Source organism: Rhincodon typus, chromosome 5 (genome assembly GCF_021869965.1).
Source record: "Rhincodon typus isolate 14 chromosome 5, sRhiTyp1.1, whole genome shotgun sequence".
NCBI lineage: Eukaryota > Metazoa > Chordata > Chondrichthyes > Orectolobiformes > Rhincodontidae > Rhincodon > Rhincodon typus.
In genome coordinates this window covers 66572854-66588273 of record NC_063336.1, presented here as the reverse complement: position 1 = coordinate 66588273, position 15420 = coordinate 66572854, and the positions used below count along the sequence as shown (strand labels likewise).

The window sequence follows — 15420 nt, the reverse complement described above, 5'->3', positions numbered from 1 at the left end:
AAGGTCTTAATAATAAGGCAGCACTATGAAAATGCCCAAACTGTTGATATACCTATACCACATTAATACAGAGTTTTAAGGAAGTGTAATCGAGATAGGATTGTCTGTTTCATTTTATCAAAGGTGAACGCCACATAGGCCGTGTCAATAGCTGTAGGAATGAAGGGCACGTCTTTGTCGTGCTGTTAGAAATGCCACTACATGAATGACTTCCACGACCATCATCTCTCTGGCTGACTCATCAGGAGTTATTCTTGGGAGGAGACAAAATATCTCAATTTTGACATCCATGAAGTTAGTTTATATTTCTTGTGAGATTGTACTTTGCGAGATTGATCTTTAGAAATGCAACAGGATGCTTTGCAGGTATTATATGGTAGAAAGATTCTAAAGAGGATGTTGGAATCACTCACAAACTGATTGTCTTTAGTGATTTTTTTTAGCCTTATTCTGTACAAAATTTTATTTGCAAATAAGTTTGTTAGTTTTAGCCTAGTTTTCTTTGAAAAATGTAATCAGCATCCTACATGGTTTTTGTGCAAAATATAGTTGTTCAGAGGTTGTTGCTAGTTTTTTGGCACACAAACTGTATCTCACCATTTGAAATGGTGCAGGAGTTAACTTATAATAGACTCCATTTACTTGTTGGAATTGTCTTTTGCTAAAAAGATATTTTAAAAAGTTGAACGATAACTTGCGTATTCTGCCATTCAGTAGTGCAACAATTTAAAGCAAATATGCATTGTACGTTGCATTGCTGCTTTCAAAACATTAATGCAAATTATTTCTTTTAGATATCTGTCATTAATGAACTGGAATCTGAAATGCATCAGCTATTGGCACAGCAGGCAAGAAATCTTTTGCAACGCAGACAGGATGATGTTCAAGATGAGTCAACTGATGTTTCACAAATTTCAAGTTAGTGTATTTATTAATGGTTAATCTGATTTCTGGCTCTGTTAATCTCTTGAACTGGTCTTTCAGTCAGTCTTTATGAGCAGAGTTTAATTGGGGTACTAAGTCTCAGTACGTTTTAGCTAAACCATTTAATTTTTAGTGTGCTGTCAGTTTATGTATTTGCAACAACTTGTGAACATTTCTGTACAATTGAAATTTGGGAGATAACATTTAAAGTTGAGGCACAAACCTACATTTATATTTTAATGCTATGCATTTATTTAATATAATACAGAAGTAGAGTTTGGCACAGTGCTGTGTTACAGCAGTTTAATGTGAAAAATCTCATTTTGAAATGCATTATTAATTAAAACATATGGCCTCGGGTATGTCACAGAAAGTAGTTATTATTTTTATAAGTTATTGAGGTGCCTCAATAATTCATTATGCTAAAGTGATGACATATAATGGCCTATTTCTGTAGAAAAAGCTGATACCAACAGTGTGAGTGACATGGACCGTGCCAAAGCAAAACAGCAGCGAATTGAAAAACGAGAGGCAAGAAGGTAATGAAACAGGATGTCCAGGCACGCTTTCAATGTTATTTGTAAAGTATTTATTGAAGCAGCGTTAATTTTAACTCTTTCCAACATAGGGCACACAGGGAGCAGTTAAGAAAAGCAGCTGGAAAGGAAACAGACCATCACAAAGGTCTGTCCAGTGATGATGAAGTAGCCCCAGTTGATATGTCTGATTTTCATGAGAAAGAAGGTATGGCTATATTCCACTTTCTCGTTCCCTGCAGTCATCTTCTGGATAACTTAGACTCCCTTAACTAGCCATTTCAGTAAAATGAGGTTGTTGACTTGTTTTCCGAGCTGGCTTGTTTTCGTTCGGACATTTCGTCATTGTGCTAGGTAACGTCATCAGTGAGGCCTCTGACAGAGGAATGTTGTTCTACTCTGCTTGGAATTTATACTGTCTGGTCTGTTAGGGTGAGTTGTATCATTTCTGACCACTAGGAATCATGGTAGCACACAAGCCCACAGCCACTTGACGACAAACACTCACAAGGATTAAAGACCCCATACCCACAACATGCAGAAGCAACGTAGTTTACAAAATACCATGCACCGACTGCCACAAACGTTACATCGGACAGACAGGAAGGAAACTAGCCATCAGAATACACGAACATCAGCTAGCAGCAAAACAACACGACGAACTTTCCCTAATATCAGTACATTCGGACAATGAAGGTCATCAGTTTAACTGGGACAATGTAACCATAGCACCCAAGCCAAACACAGACACGCGCAGGAATTCCTAGAGGCATGGTTCTCAACCCATAATGCAATCAACAAACATATAGAATTGAACCCCATATACAAACCCATACAGAACAAAACCAGAAATGATAACTCACCATAACAGACTGGACAGTATAAATTCCAAGCGCAGTGGAACAACATTGTTTCATCGGAGGCCTCACTGATGACGTTACCTAGCATGGTGACGAAACGTCTGAACGAAAACAAGCCAGATCAGCGAGCAAGTCAATAACCTTACACACAACCTGAGCTACAAATCTTTGCAAAAACCTTAAATTTCAGTAAAATCTTCTGTTTGCATCAAAATATTTTATGTATATAATTAGAGGATGTTTCTGAAAAAAGCTTTATGAAGTGGCATCTTGTAGTGGTTTTTGGTGTTCATATAGGCAAAACGTGTAAATGCATAGATGTAACAGTTCTGCCAAGTCAGCCTTGTACCTGAAAGTCTCTTGAACTTTGGGGGAAATTTCATATCAAGACAGTGGACTTCGCAAACCGTTGGAAATGTGCAACAGTTTTATCATGATCTAATAGTCAACCTCTTGCTTAATATTTGATAGTATTTATCAGCAGAATATGCTCGAAATATTAATTATCTTTTTCTTTGCTGAATAATCCACTATATATTTCAGTATTTATGTTCTGTATAAAAATATTTTAGTCAATTATAATCTTGTTTTATACATTCTTTTTCATGTTGTATAGATGGTCACTCATTAGGGCATGACTTGTTTTAGGAACATTGTACACTGTACTTCCATTGTAGGATTACTTCACACACATTCCTAATTTCAGTTGCTCAAGAAGTAAATATTAACTCCTGTCTCAGGGCTGCAAAATTTTGTGCTTTAGGTGAAATACTTTGTTTTTAAACTGATATGAATTGTATACAGTTGAAATATGAGTATTGAGAGTTGAATTCTGTAGAAACATTGGTGCAGGAATGGGCCATTGGATCTTTCAAGCCTGCTGTGCCGTTCAGTGTGATCACGGCTGACTGTCGATCTCAGTACTCTAATCCCTCCCTCCATATCCCTTGATCCCTTTAGCCACAAGTGACTCTGAGTGTGTACTTGTTGGAGTTTAGAAGAAGTGTGAGGGGTGGGGGAAGGTTTCATCAAAAGTTACAGAATACTGAGAGACCTTGATAGAGTGGACGTGGACAAGGTACTAGTAGGAGAGACTAAGACACAAGGACACAGCCTTAGAGTGAAGGGACAACCCTTCAGAATTGAGGAGGAATTTCTTCAGCCAGAGGGTGATTAATCTATGGAACTCATTCACACAGAATGCTGTTGAGGCCAAGTCATTGAGTGTATTTAAGACAGATAGGTCCTTGATTGGTAAGGGCATCATGGGTTATGAGGAAAGGGCAGGAGAATGGGGTTCAGAAATATATCGTGCCTGATCAAATGGTGGATCAGACTTGATGGGCCAAACGGCCTAACTCTGCTCCTATATCTTATGGTCTTATACTTATTCCCTTCTTGTAAGCACAATGTTTTGGCCTCAATCACCTTCTATGGCAGTGAGTTCCACAGACTTACAACTCTTTGTGTGAAGAAATTTCTCGTTATCTCAGTCCTAAAAGGTCTACGCCTTATTCTTAAGCTATGATCCCTGATTTTGGAACACCGCCCCCCCAACAATTGCATACATTCTTCCTGATCTAATCTTTCTAGTTCTATTTGAATTTTATAGGTTTCTGTGAGATCCACCCTCATTCTTCTAAACTCCAGTGAAAATAATCCTGACTGACTTAATCTTTCCTCATACATCAGTCCTGCCAAGAATCCATTTGGTAAATCTTCGCTGCTCTCCCTCTATAGCAAGAACATCATTCCTCAGATAAGGAGACCAAAACTGCACACAGTACTCCAGGTGAGCCTCACCAATGCCCTGGATAATTGCAGCAAGATATCCTTGTTCCTGTACTTGAATCCTCTTGCTTTGAAGGCCAACATATAGTTTGCCTTCTTTACTGCCTGCTCCACCTACGTGCATACTTTCAGCAACTGGTGCACAAGGACACCCAGGTCTTATTGAACATTCCTGTCTCTCATGTTACAGCCATTCAAATAATAACCTGCTTTCCTATTTTTACTACCAAAGTGGATAACCTCACATTTATCCACATTATTCTGCATTTGTCCATTCATTCAGCCTGTCCAAATTGCCTGTAACATCTCTGGATCCTCCTCACTTATTCTTTCACCCAGCTTTGTGTCATCTTCAAATTTCGCGATATAGGAAACTTTGTTTTAACCGGCACCTAATGAACCAACACTCTCGATAAAGTAGCAAAAATTATATACCTCGTACCGGACATTTACTGTATTATCATGATCTCTGCAATATCTGAGTAGTCAGTTGGGGGTGTGAGTGAGATGGCTGTCTGCTGGTAAGTTTTATTGAAGTGATTTATGCTGTATACCCCCTGCCTGACAATTCTATTACTTGGTGTGTGTATTTTCATTGAGTATGTGGACCTCTTGATCAACCAGTGTTTCTGGACCCCTAGGTGCCGGTTAGTAAAAAGTTTGCTGTATAACATTTAATTCTCTCATCTAAATCATTAACGTATATTGTGAATAGCTTGTTTTCTGTGTGCTAACCACTTTTTTTTTTAGTCCATCTCAATACACTACCCCAATCCCATACACTTCAATTTTAGAAATTAATCTCTTATGGAAGGCTGTTGACAGCCTTCTGAAAGTTCAAATAAAACAAAGTGTATTGGCTTCCCCCCCTACCCCGATCAACTCTACTAGTTACGTCATTGAAAAATTCCAGTGGATTTGTCAAGCATGATTTCCCTTTTGTGATCCATGCTGACTGTCCCTGATTCTACCACTGTTTCGAAGTGCTCTACCATAGAATCCTTCATAATGGACTCTAGCATCTTCCCCACTACCTACATCAGACTTGCCGGTCTTTATTTCCCTGTTTTTTCATTACCTCCCTTCTTAAATGGTGGGGTTACATTAGCTATTCTCCAATTTGTAGGAATTGTTCCAGAGTCTAAAGAATCTTGAAAGAAGACAATCAATACATCCACTATTTCTAGGGTCGCTTCCTTAAGTTAACCTGCAGTGTAGGTTATCAGGCCCTGGGGATTTATCAGTCCCATCAATTTCTCCAACACCATTTCCCTATGAATATAGATTTGCTTAAGTTCCTCCCTCTCACTAAACGCTGTGTTCTCTGTCATATCTGGAATGTTGTTCGTGTCCCCCTTTGGGGAGGTAGGAGCAAAGTATGAATTTAGTTCATCTGACATTTCATTGTTCCCCATTATAAATTCCCCTGTTTCTGACTAGGGACCAGTGTTAGTTTGCACCAATCGTTTTCTCTTTGCATACCTACAGAAAATTTTACAGTCAGTTCCAAATACCTGTGAGCTTGTTTGTTTTTGCCATTTACTGTTGGTGAGGTTTGGGAAATAATTGAGGGGAAATAAATTTACACCGTTTGATTCATTTCAGTGTCTAGTTATAGTTTCTCTGAGTTATAGTAGATTCTTATTTTGGCTATCTGAGTGTGGGAAGAATGTTTTGTTTTAGATTGCAGAATTCAGTGAATTTGATTAGCTAACCGGTGGCGAATAATATTGAAAATATGCTGCTTAGCTATCAACATTATAAAGAAAGGGACAGTGAAATGTACAGATCTTCTGTTGATTGGTTTCTTGTTTGGATGTTTACTGGCCTATGTATTTCCTATATTTTCCATTCTCTGTAGCCTACAATGGTCATTATGTTTGCCTGGTGAAACCAATGATTGATATTATGATAATCGTTACAACTGGGAAGGAGGCCATTCAGCTCCTCATAGCCTCGCTGGCTGTCTGAAAGCTACTGAGCTAGTACCACTCTCCTGCTTTTTCCCCATAACCCTGTAATTGTTTTCTGTTGAGATAATTATCAAACAGTCTTTTGAACGCTGCAATAAATCTGCCCCACCACTCTTTCAGGCAGAGCATTCTGGACTCTAACCACTTACTGAGTGTTTCAGAAATAGATTCAATCTTTTATACCTTGATCTAAAAATGTTATAATTTTGTGTTTCTTTCATTATGTCATTCTTTTTGTTCTGATGTAATAGCTAGATTTAGATCCTGTTTTCTTGTTTGCACAAATTTGTCCATAATTTAACATAGATCGCATTTTGAAGGAATCCAAGAAGATTTTTGACAATGTGCATGAAGACTTCTGTAGAGTCGACAGAATTTTAGCAAAGTTTGGATTGTGGCGACAGAAATTTCCTGATTCATATTATGATGCGTATATTGGGCTTTGTCTTCAAAAAATTCTGATTCCTTTAATCCGTGTGCAGCTGATCAGCTGGAACCCTCTTAAAGTAAGTATTGAATCAATATTTGTAGCTAGAACTTTTGGTAGACAGTACATTTATTGTTCTCTCTACATATTGCATTATTTACATTCATTATTGAATAATATAAAAAAATTCCAGATATGAAATATATCACTTTTGTGCAAGTGAGCCCTGTAACTCAAGGATGCATAGTAATTGATTGTTATGTTAATAATTCACAGTTGAGTAACATGGAGACTGATGACTTCCATGCACTGTATGGAAAATGCAACACTTACTACGGGATTTAAGGAATTTATGAAACATCAGACAATGCTACCCAAATGTACTAATTTGCAATCTAAAGTAACTTTCAATATGGAAAGTTAAACACTATCTATCTAATGTGGTGGTTAAGACTTTGTCCCAATGTCAACCCATGTTGAGGCTTGATTATTGTCATGACTTCTCATTGAGAATTGAGAGTAAGGCTGTTGCAACTCCCTGTCTGAACTCCCTTTTAGCCATTTTTCTCTCCCATTTCATGACCCCAAAATCAAACCTTGCAAGCTGATCTAACTCCCACTTTGGAAATGCTTGATCTAATGGCTGGTTCAAACATTGGTAATAACCTTCCTGTGTTACTGTGTCACAATTTGATGATGGGGAAGCGATGGCCTAGTGGTATTATCACTGGACTAATACTCCAGAAACTCAGCTAATGTTCTGGGGACCCGGGTTTGAATTGGATTTAAATTCAATTTTAAAAAAAATCTAGAATTAAGAGTCTACTGAAGACCATGAAACCCTTGTCGATTGTTATCTGGTTGCCCATCTGATTCACCAGTGTCTTTCAAGGAAGGAAATGTGCTTTCCTCATCTGGTTTGGCCTATATGAGACTCCGGACCCACAGCAATGTGGTTGACTCGTAAACTCTGAAATAGCCTAGCAAGCCATTCAGTTGTACCGATTGCTACAAATGTCTCAAATAAAACTGGATGGATCAGCTGGCATCGACCTAGGCACCAGAAAAGACAACGGCAAACAGCTTTGTAAATCCTGCCAAGTTCTCCTTACTAACATCTGGCGGCTAGTGCCAAAATTGGGAGAAGTGTCTCTCAGACTAGTCAAGCAACAGCCTGAAATAACCATACTCACAGAATCATACCTTACAGACAATGTCCTAGACCGTCGCCATCCCTGGATATGTCCTGTCCCACAGTCAGGACAGACCCAGCAGGGGTAGTAGCTCGGTGTTATACAGTTGGGAGGGAATTGCTCTGGGAGTCCTCAACATTGACTCCGGATCTCATGGAGTGTTCTGGCTTCAGCTTAAAAATGGGCAAAGAAACCTCCTGCTGATTGTCATGTACTGTTCTCCCTCAGCTGATGAATCGGTACTCCTCTGTTGAACAACACTTAGAGGAAGCACTGAGGATGGGAAGAACACTAAATATACTCTGGGTGGGGGATTTCAATGTCCATGCCAAGAGTGGCTCGGCAGCACAACTACAGATCGAGCTGGTCGGGTCCTAAAGGATGTAGCCACTAGACTGGAGCTGCAGCGGGCCCTGAGAGAACCAGCAGGTGGAAAGAAAGTACTTGATCCCATCCTCGCCAATCTGCCAACTGCATCTGTCCATGACAGTATCGACAAGAGTGACCATCGCATGGTCCTTGTGGAAACCAAGTCCTGCCTTCACATTGAGAATAACCTCCATCATGTTCTGTGGCACTATCATTGGGCTAAATGCAACTCAAGACTGGGATTACTTGAGATGCTGTGGGCCATCAAGAGTAGCAGAATTGTACTCCAGCACAATCTGTAACCTCATGGCCCAGCATATTCCCCTCAACCATTACCATCAGCCAAGGGATCAACCCTGGTTCACTGGAGAGTGCAGAAGAGCATGCCAGGAGCAGCACTAGGCATACCTGAAAATGAGGTGACGACCTGGTGAAGCTACCAAAGGGACTACTTGCATGCCAAACAACATAAGCAGCAAGTTATAGACAGAGCTAAGCAATTCCACAACCAATGGATTAGATCTAAGCTCTGCAGTCCTGCCACATCCAGTTTTGAATGGTGGTGGGACAATAAAACAACTCACTGGAGGAGGGAGCTCCACAAATATCCCCATCCTCAGTGATGGAAGAGCCCAGCACATCAGTGCAAATGATAAGGCTAAAGCTTTTGCAGTAGTCTTCTGCCAGAAGTGCTGAGAGAATGATCCATCTTGTTCCATCTTGGTCTCCTCCAGTGGTCCCCAGCATCACAGATTCCAGTCGTCAACCAATTCGATTCTCTCCACGTGATATCAAGAAATGGTTGGAGACACTGGATGCTGCAAAGGCTATGGGGCCTGACAACATTCTGACAATAGTACTGAAGACTTGTGCTCCAGAATTTGCCACTCCCCTAGCCAAGCTGTTCCAGTACAGTTACAACACTGGTATCTATCCAACAATGTGAAAAATTGCCCAGGTGTGTCCTGTACATAAAAAGTAGGACAAATCCAAAGCCGGCCAATTACCACCCCATCAGTCTACTCTCAATCATCAGTAAAGTGATGGAAGGTGTCCTCAACAGTGTATCAAGCAGCACCTGCTCAGTGACGCCTAGTTCAGGTTCTGCCGGGGCCACTCAGCTTCTGACTTCATTACAGCCTTGGTTCAAACATGGACAAAAGAGCTGAATTCCAGAGGAGAGGTGAGAGTGACAGCCCTTGACATCAAGACTGCATTCAACTGAGTGTGGCGTCAAGGAGCCCTAGCAAAACTGGAATCAGCAGTTATCGGGGGCAAACTCTCCGATGGTTGGAGTTATACCTGACACAAAGGATGGTGGCCATGATTGTTGGAAATCAGTCATCTCAGCTCCAGAACTACTTTTCAAGAGTTCCTCAGGATAGTGTCCTAGTCCAAACCATCTTCGGCTGCTTCATCAATGACCTTTCCTCCTTCATAAGGTCAAAAGTGGGGATGTGTGGGGATGATTACACAATCTTCAGCACCATTTGTGACTTCTCAGGCACTGAAGCAGTCCATGTTCAAATGCAACAAGATCTAGACCATATCCAGGCTTGGTCTGACAAGTGGCAAGTAATATTCGTGCCACAGAAATGCCAGGCTATGACCATTACCAGTAAGTGACAATCTAACCACTGCCCTTGACATTCCATGCTGTTACCATCACTGAATTCCCCATTGGATCAATGTCCAGGGGTTACAATTGACCAGAAACTCAACTGGACCCACCACATAAACACAGTGGCTACAAGAGCAGTTCAGAGGCTAGGAGTACTGCCACGAAATAACTTGCCCGCTGACTCTCCAAAGTCTGTCCACCATCCACAAAGCACGTCAGAAGTGTGATGGAATACTCCCCAGTTGCCTGGATGAGTGTAGCCCCAACAGTATTCAAGAAGCTTGACACTATCCAGGACAAAGCAGCCTGCTTGTTTGGCACTGCATCCACAAGCATCCATTTTCTCCACCACTGATGCTCAGTAGCAGCAGTGTGTACTATCTACAAGATGCACTGCAGACATTCACCAAAGATCCTCAGACAGCACCTTCCAAACCCACAAACACTTCCACCTAGAAGGACATGGGCAGCAGATATATGGAAGTACCACCACCTTCAAGTTCCCCTCCAAGCCACTCACCATCCTGACTTGGAAAGATATTACTGTTATTTCACTGTCACTGGGTCAGAATTCTGGCATTCCCTCCCTAACAGCATTGTGGGTCAGCCCACAGCAAGTGAACTGCATTGGTTCAAGAGGGTAAGCTCACTACCGTCTTCTCAAGGGCAACTAGGGATGGGCAATAAATGCTGGCCAGCCAAAGATGCCCACATCCCACAAATGAATTTTAAAAAAATTAAGGTGAAAGTTTTTTGTTTGAATTTCACATTTGTTATTAATTGGAACACAATAAAATGACTAAAGCGGTGACATTGAAATGCCTATAAATGCTATCGAAATGAACTTCTGGAAGGCAATAGATACAGTTCCTCAGGGTGACTGTTAGCTAAAGTTGAAACTTTTGGAATTGATGGAAGATTATAAGTCTGGTTGTAAAATTGGCCGAGCAGCAGGAGACAGGGAGATAATGATTAGGTGTCCCAGGCAGGATATGTCTAATGATGACATCCAAAGATATGTGTTCAACTATTCATTACTATTTATGATGGGATATAAAGCAACATACAAATAAGTGAAAGGGTAAAATTGCAGTGAATGGATTTTTGTAGGCAAATGTGAAGTCATTCCCATTTTTGAATCCATGAAGGATTGAACAGGCTTACTTCTAAATAGTGTAAAGTGGAGGTCCGAAGAGATTTGAGGTCTAGGTACAGAAGTCATACAAAGTTTAGTGAACATGAATTTAACTTCTAACCCCTTGACCTGATTTACCTTTTTGTATCTTACAAGTATAAAAACCCCTGGTTGTAGCACACCTGGAGTTGTGTCAGGAGTTCTAGTGAGCACGTGTTGGAAAGCTTGTATTGGCTTTGGAAGGAGTGCAGTATATATTCATCAGAATGATAAATGAATTCTGAGGATTAAATTAGAAATGAAAAATTCAGACGTGAGGGATGCATTCCTTTAAATTTAAAGTTTTTAAGGGTTGATTTGATAAAAGCCTTAAAAGTTTAAGTTTAAAACTTTAACGTGGTAAAGAGAAACCATTTCTGTTGATTGGAACAACGGCATAGTCAACAAATGAAAGTCAGGCCCTTTAGGCATGAAACATGTAAATATTTCTACCCATCAAGGGCTGTGGGTGTAAGTTTTAAAAATCAGATATCATTAGATTTTTGTCATGTTGTCCAAAAATATTAAGGGATAGGAATTTTCAGTTGGGTTCCAGATCAGGCAATTGAATGTTGGTATGAACATGGTTGTGGTGATAAATGGCCTACTTTTCCTATTTTCTAACAGTTTAAACTGAGCCAAGAAAACCTACTTATAACTCCAGAGGTCGGTATCCTATCACCAAGTCATCCTTTATTTACCTCTGGAGAGTCGTTGAAACTAATCCAGCTCTGAGTGAACAGGATGTCTGACACTTCTGTTCATGTCTGTTCGCCAGGGCTCTCTGACTGGACCAGATTAACGGCCTCAATCAGAGAACTCCTATTCCATGAGGTCTGCCTGGCTGACCTCGTTACAATCACTCCACTGATGCCAGTTTGCTTTATGTCCCTGCATTACTATACACTTCAAAAGTACTTAGTTGACTACAAAATGGTCCAGTGCTTCAGAAAAGTGCACTATCAGTCGAAGTGTATCTTTCTTGCTTAAACCTGCCTAAGAAAGTAATACAGTTGTGTGCGAAAAAAGCACAATGTTTGTGTAAAATGACTTGAAATTAGCAAAAGTTGTAAATGCTGCAATTAACACATTTAATAACACCCATCATTGCTGTCTAGCCTGACTGTTTGGAGTTGGCAGAAATGCCCTGGATTTTACCATTGGAAGAGTTCTGTCACATGGAAGATGAAGAATTCAAGAAAAAGGAAAATTCTGATAGAAAATTACTTCCCACAGTAATTGAGAAAACAGTCATTCTGAAAATTGAGGGTAATTCAACAATATTCAAATTTTCTGACTTCTGATTTGGTCACAGAAATAGCAGACTTGTTTCTTCTGTAAATGTTGTTTTTCATGGAACGACGTGATAACTTAATTATGTTGAAATGTATGTTGTAATATTTTACAGATTCGCATCTTATTATTACACTCTTAAAAATTGAAATCACTTATTTAATTTGCCTTCTGAAGAAAAAGCGATGTGAAAACCAAGTTTAATTTTATTTTCCCAGGCTTTGCAATTCACGTGTGGGACCCTTTGTCATCCTCTCAGACACGGAATTTAGTACAAATTTGCAGAAAGCTAAACAAGGAATATAGTGTGTTCAACAATGTGCAAAGTAAAGCCATCCAGGTATGCAAATCCCTCCTCCAGAAGCTTTTTAACATTTATCCTGGGAAAATGGATTAATCCCTTCATTTTGATCCCATTTCTTTTCCTTAGGTATGTATTTAAATAGATGGCATGAGAATTGGGTTTATGCCTATACTTTGGAAGTAGCCTTATATGGTGCTCATTCAATACAGCATCTGGGAAATATACTGAAATATGCAAGAAATCACAGTGGGTCAGGCAGCATCCCTGGAGAGAGAGCAAGCTAATGTTATGAGTCTAGATGACTCTTCATCAGAGCTGACGTGAAGTGTGAAGTGGGCAGCATTTATCGTAGACCAAAATCGAAAATGTTAGTTTGGACAAAGCATTATCCATCTTTCTATAGAATGTTAAATTAGCTGATAGCAATTGAACAACAAAAATAATTACAATTGAATGGCTAGATATGACAGAAAAGAGAGTTGCCCATATTTTGGTGGGGCTTAAATTAGTTGCATTAACACAATGTATCCCATTTTAGTTAAAGGTGATAACAAAGGCATTAACATTCTGATAAACCGCCTTGAAGGATTTGAAACTTTATCAGGACTGTATTAAATAACAGGATAAGAAGCAAAATGTTCCTTCCTTAATACAGCCAGCTTACCACGGGTATTAATTAATTATGCTTGTTAAAGGAAAGTTCACAAAATCACACAGAAAAATTAACTTTGTTTAGGTAATTCTGGAGTTTTAAGCCTCTAGTTAATCTAGGGGAGGCAATGGCCTAGTGGCATTATCACTGGACTGTTTAAGTAATACTCTGGGGACCAGGGTTCGAATCTCACCATGGCAGACTGTGGAATTTGAATTTAATAAATATCTGGAATTAAGAGTCTAATAATGACCATGAAATCATTGTTGATTGTCGGAAAAACCCGTCTGGCTCACAAATGTGCTGGTCTGATCTACATGTGACTCCAGACCCACAGCAATGTGGTTGACTCTTAACTGCCCCTTGGGATATTTGGTATGGGCAATAAATTTGGCCTTGCCAATGATGCCCTCATCCCATGAATGAATAAAAAAAAATTATTTTGTATATATTGAAAGTAAATCACTGTTTGAACACAAATACATTAAATTATTTCCTTTACAGTAGGATCAATGTTTGTGTATTGAGATATTTTCAAGAAGGTTCTATTTTAATAGACATTTTTATGTTTAACAGGCTCTGAAAAAAACTATTATTATGAGAATAACAATGTCTGTGGAAGAGGATGCTTTCATTCCTCTTTATCCAAAAAGGTAAGTTGTATATATTCTAAATAGTTATCTCTCGTTCATCCCATTCCAGTGCTCCAAAGTTGCAAAATAGGAATTATTGCTTTTTATAATGATTTTTCATTAGCCCTATAAGGATATTTAATCATATTTAAAGGTGGTTGAAGAGATACATTATTTTTATTTTAAAATAGTGATTTGTTGTGAATCAATCTGATGGACTATGTGACAGCCCATATACAGCACTTCGGCATCTTTCAGTCAGATTAGAGTCATGGTGTCATAGAGATGTACAGCATGGAAACAGACCCTTCAGTCCAACTTATCCATGCTGACCAGATACACTACATTAATATCGTCTATTTGCCAGTGTTCGGCCCATATCCTTCCAAACCCTTCCTATTTATATACCCATCCAGATGCCTTTTAAATATTATAATTGTACCAGCCTCCACCAGTTCCTCTGGTAGCTCATTCCATACACGCACCATCCTCTGCATGAAAAAGTTGCCTTTTAGGTCCCTTTTAAATCTTTTCCTTCTCACCTTTAAACCTGTGCCCTCTAGTGTTGGACTGTCCTGTCTTGGGGAAAAGACCTTGACTATTCACCCTATCCAGGCCCCTCATAATTTTATACACCTCTGTAAGGTCACCCCTTCCTCCTCTGACGCTCCAGAGAAAATAGCCCCAGCCTATTCAACCTTCAAACGCTCCAACCCTGGCAACTTGTAAATCTTTTTTGAACCCTTTCTAGTTTAACAACATACTTCCAATAGCAAGGAGACCACACTGAACGCAGTATTCCAAAAGTGGCCTAACAAATCTTCTCTACCGCAGCAACATGACCTCCCAACTCCTATACTCAGTGCACTGACCAATAAAGGCAAGCATACCAAACACCTTCTTCACTACCCTGTCTACCTGTGACTCCATTTTCAAGGAACTATGAACCTGCACTTCAAGGTCCCTTTGTTCGGCAGCACTCCCCAGGACCTTACCATTAAGTGTATAAGTCTGCCCTGATTTGCCTTACCAAAATGTAACAGGACTCTCGGGACTCGGGGTGGACCAAGATGGAGGACAGGAGAAAATTGTGGCTGGGGAGTGCTGCTCCTTTTTTTTTATTTTTTGAGGATTTTTTTCAGTGTTGGAATTGATCTCTTCGTTTTTTTTTTTGGAGCAGTAATTAATATTTTATAAGCTGTTGCATTGTTTTGGAACTTTGGGAAAAAGATCAAAAAAGGTACTTTAAAACAAGACAGGGAGCAGGGAACACGTGGAAGGTGAGAAAGAAGATTTTTATAGAATGTGGTATTACAAAGTCAGCAGCATTTTCGTTTTACTTTACTTTACTTTTTATTGAGGACTGAAATGAGAAAAGGATAGTTCAAAACCAAGGACTGTGGCAGGAATTGTTGCACTTTTGGAAACAAGTTTCTGGAACTTTTGAGTTATATTTACAACATTGCATTGCAAATAGTGGGGTAGGTGAAATGAGATAGCACAGAACCGAGGTGTGTGCAGAGTGAGATTCAGCTAGAAACAATAATGATTGGTTTGGGAGATAGTAGGAACTGCAGATGCTGGAGAATCTGAGATAACAAGGTGTAGAGCTGGATGAACACAGCAGGCCAAACAGCATCAGAGGAGCAGGAAGGCTGACGTTTCGGGCCT

General features: G+C 39.7%; 1 protein-coding gene across 1 annotated transcript in view; it reads left to right on the top strand.

The window, feature by feature from the left end:
* Positions 1-15420, top strand: part of gcfc2 (GC-rich sequence DNA-binding factor 2) — a 45127-nt gene that overhangs the window by 21210 nt on the left and 8497 nt on the right. The window contains exons 8-14 of the mRNA XM_020519709.2: positions 795-918; positions 1382-1463; positions 1553-1668; positions 6391-6590; positions 11987-12137; positions 12380-12501; positions 13694-13770. Of these exons, the coding sequence (XP_020375298.2) occupies positions 795-918; positions 1382-1463; positions 1553-1668; positions 6391-6590; positions 11987-12137; positions 12380-12501; positions 13694-13770 (872 nt within the window). The remainder of the gene's footprint in view (positions 1-794; positions 919-1381; positions 1464-1552; positions 1669-6390; positions 6591-11986; positions 12138-12379; positions 12502-13693; positions 13771-15420) is intronic.